The sequence below is a fragment of the Chaetura pelagica genome, unplaced genomic scaffold, assembly GCF_000747805.2.
Source record: "Chaetura pelagica isolate M959 unplaced genomic scaffold, ChaPel_1.0 scaffold47, whole genome shotgun sequence".
NCBI lineage: Eukaryota > Metazoa > Chordata > Aves > Apodiformes > Apodidae > Chaetura > Chaetura pelagica.
In genome coordinates this window covers 4064040-4067676 of record NW_009954140.1, presented here as the reverse complement: position 1 = coordinate 4067676, position 3637 = coordinate 4064040, and the positions used below count along the sequence as shown (strand labels likewise).

The following is a 3637-nucleotide window of genomic DNA, read 5'->3' as shown; positions in this document are numbered from 1 at the left end:
GGAAAGAGAAGAAAAGAAAACCCGGGGAGGAAGCAAAACCCTGATTGCCTTAATGTCTTGTGATGTGCTGTCATCTCATTGTCAGTGTGGGGAGATGTATGTAAATTCTACATGGTACCTATAAGCTTCCTTTGAAATTTTGGAGTTGAAAGTACACATTGTAGGAAAAAACATTGTAGGGCTTTACAGGGAGAGACCTCTGGGTGTTTAGTTGCTCTTCACATGAACTACCTAATATAGAAAAATTATCTCTGGAGATCATTGCTGCAAGTCAAACACCCCACCCCCTGTATCTGGCATGTCTGGCAAGTTCCTTCTGAAGTTATCACTGAAGCATTTTAGGAAAGCTCTTTGATTTAACTGAAATCATTATTGACAGCATGACCACAAAATGTAGGAAACAACAACCAGAAAGGGAGGAGCACAGTGGATTTTGAGCCTGTGCTGCCTTTTGCCAGGGCACTAACAGCCAGAGAAGGATGCAGGGTGCCTTCATGCCCCCCAGCACAGAGACTGACATTGGATCTTTTCCTAATAACTGACTCTAAAAACTGACCCAGAAGTTGAAGCACTGTTCCTTCCACACACGTGGGGATACACCCAGGGCAACAGAACAGGCTCTCAGCACTCCAAGTGGTTTGATAAGACACCTTACACCCTCATTACTGGGATTTGCCAATTATTGCCAGACCCTGTCTGAGCAGTCATGCACCCACCTGGGGTGGGTTTAGATCTGGTCTGTAAAGGACACATGCAACGATGGTGCCAGTTTTGGGAGAAGACGGACTCTTCTGGCTGTTGTAGACTGATACAGCCATGAGCTTCCCAGGCAGGGATGGCTTTTCTGTTTTATGTTCACACCATCTGTGAGGGCCAGGCCTGTACCTGGTGCTCTGGGGGCTCTGGGGGCTCAGGCACAAGACAGCAGGGCAGTTATGAACCACCCAGCACCGTCCCTCAGCAGACAGTGGGAGTCCTGCCCCTCGTTACCAGGGGAGTTATTAGGAAGTGATTCACTAACTGTGAATGCCATGGCCATCAGAAGTAAAATGAGAAAGCATCAGCTGGAACATCTGGCCGTTCCCCTGGGGGAAGAGGCACCTCTGTCAGCCAGGACAGGCAGAGCCCCAGTGCCAAGGGCACCGCGCAGCAGACGGGGACAGACGGTGGGTTCCTCCTCTCCGTGCACTCAGCCCTGGGGGTCCCTGTGTTCCCACTGCGTGCTGTTGGGCTTCTACCCCTCTCTGACAGACCCCCCATGCCCTGGTACCTGCTCACCGTGCCAGAACTCACACACACACCTTTGCCTTTCCGTGGTCCCCAGCATTGGGATGATCCTGGTTTCCACAGCAGCATCCAGCACCTCATCTCCACTTCTTCAAAAAAATCCTCTCCCTCCAACAACAGGACTCGGTTCCTCACTCTGCCTTTCAGAAACACCTACAAGGTTTTAGCCCTTTGGTTTTTACAGCACAGACTTCTCTTTTCTTGTGCCTGTTTATTTTTCCTCAGCCCTTTTGTTCCCTCCCTGATGCTTCCCTTTGGATTGCTGTTTAGTCTTGTAGTGACTGGGCTTTGAAGGCTGGCTTGAAGTGCTGATTCTGTGTCGGGTTGGTTTTTCTCAGGGATTTTACAGCCCACCCTGGTGAACCTACTGAAGCACACAGAATTTTAAATGACTCTGCTTAGCTGTCAGCAAACTAAACACAGACATCTAAGACACACTTGTTAAAAGTTCTCCTTAGAAATTCAAAAGGTTTCAATGCCTTAATATTCAACAAAAGAAGAAGGGGTTTGTAGCTGTGCAGGCTGGAAACAGGATGCTGCAGGCTTCCAGAGCTGTAGTGTGCTCACCTTGTGCCTGTACCAAGGAGCAGCTCCAGCTGCTCGAGCCATCCCCAGCCACTGTAGCATTCATGGCCAGCTCATGAATTTTTCACTGCTGCTCCCTGTGTGGTGCCAGGTCTCACTGATACCTCCTGCTTTGTCAGAAATGGGCTGTACATAGTGGCTCCAGGGAGAGCCAGCCAGTCAGAATGCTGGACTTTCTAGGAGAGCACTGAAGATTTAAGCTACTCGGTTGAGAGGGCCTGTGACCCATGGCCTTGGTGGCCAAAAACCTGCCCAGAAATGCAGAATCAGGGATAATTCCAACAAAAGCCAGGGGTTTTGAGACTATGTAATCTCCATACTTGCCCCCGAGGAGGCACCTGAAATGGTTACTCTCTGTCTTGGCTTTCTTCCCATCTCCCCTCCAGGCATTGTCCGTGCCTCCAGTGTGTTCCCCATCCTGAGCACAATATTGCTGTTGCTGGGAGGACTCTGTGTTGGAGCAGGAAGGATTTACAACAGCAAAAACAACATTATTCTCAGTGCTGGGATTCTCTTTGTTGCAGCAGGTAAGTTTTCTTTAAATTGAGTCCTTCAGAAGTGCTGCCTTTTAAAACTTTTTGAGAAGGACTGTGGGAAAGCTTGTTGGCAGCTCTCCCCCTGTGTCCCTTTCCTGGATCAAGGGCACTACCAGCATCACACTAGGCAAATTTCTTAAGCTAAAAATGTATTTTTGAAGCTCTATAATAAATATATTCTAGAAAAGCCTGTTATTTTCCTGAAAAATGAAGCTAAAGCCAGTAACATGCAGGTTTTACACCACCTTAAAAGTTTTAAGCATTAGATGAATCAGGTGTGTCTTATGTCCAAGGCCTTTTTGCTTCTTCTTCCTTTATATGATGGCAGAAAAATTTCACCTATGGTAGGTGAGCCTGTTTTTCACACTAGAAACATCTGAGAGAATCAGGCACATTGTTAACAGCTTTCCCTGCAGCTGGGATTAGGCATGCTGCATTTAGATGAAAATTCAGCAAGGTGGAAGAGAACTTATCTTGATCAAGGTGAACAGTCCTAGCCCTGAGCTCCAAATGTATTTGTATTATTATTCTGAATGTTAGAATCCCATGAACAATATTAGCTTGCTCCTTTATGCTGCTTCTGGCTCCCTGTGACAATGAAGAGCTGGAAGCAAACCCTGCTGAACATTTTGGGGTCCATGCAAACATACGTGACCCAGACCTGGATCTACTCTTCATTTTTCAAGAATAAAGGAAATCTTGATATAAATGAAAGAGTAAATAAATGTAATGAAATTTCCTGGTCATAATCTTTGAACGGTTCAGGTTGAGAAAGCAACACGGCTTGAATTTTATCTTCCCAGCCAAATAACCACTGATTTATATTTTTCTCTTTAGGACTAAGTAATATCATAGGGATCATTGTCTACATATCAAGCAACACGGGTGACCCAAGTGACAAGCGAGATGAGGACAAGAAGAACCATTACAACTATGGTTGGTCCTTTTATTTTGGAGCTTTGTCTTTTATTGTGGCTGAAACTGTCGGTGTTCTGGCTGTGAACATTTATATTGAGAAAAACAAGGAGCTGAGGTTTAAGACCAAGAGGGAATTCCTTAAGACTTCTTCCAGTTCTCCTTATGCCAGGATGCCAAGTTATAGGTACAGGAGGCGGCGGTCCAGGTCCAGCTCTCGATCCACAGAGCCTTCTCCATCCAGGGACATTTCTCCAGTTGGCATGAAGATAGCAGGCACCATTCCCATGAACGAAATCTCCATGTACACTCTT

The 3637-nt window shown here is 46.4% G+C and overlaps 1 protein-coding gene across 1 annotated transcript in view; it reads left to right on the top strand.

Moving 5' to 3' along the window:
* Positions 1 to 3637, top strand: part of LOC104393223 (voltage-dependent calcium channel gamma-5 subunit) — a 100664-nt gene that overhangs the window by 96506 nt on the left and 521 nt on the right. The window contains exons 3-4 of the mRNA XM_010002701.1: positions 2259 to 2399; positions 3246 to 3632. Of these exons, the coding sequence (XP_010001003.1) occupies positions 2259 to 2399; positions 3246 to 3632 (528 nt within the window). The remainder of the gene's footprint in view (positions 1 to 2258; positions 2400 to 3245; positions 3633 to 3637) is intronic.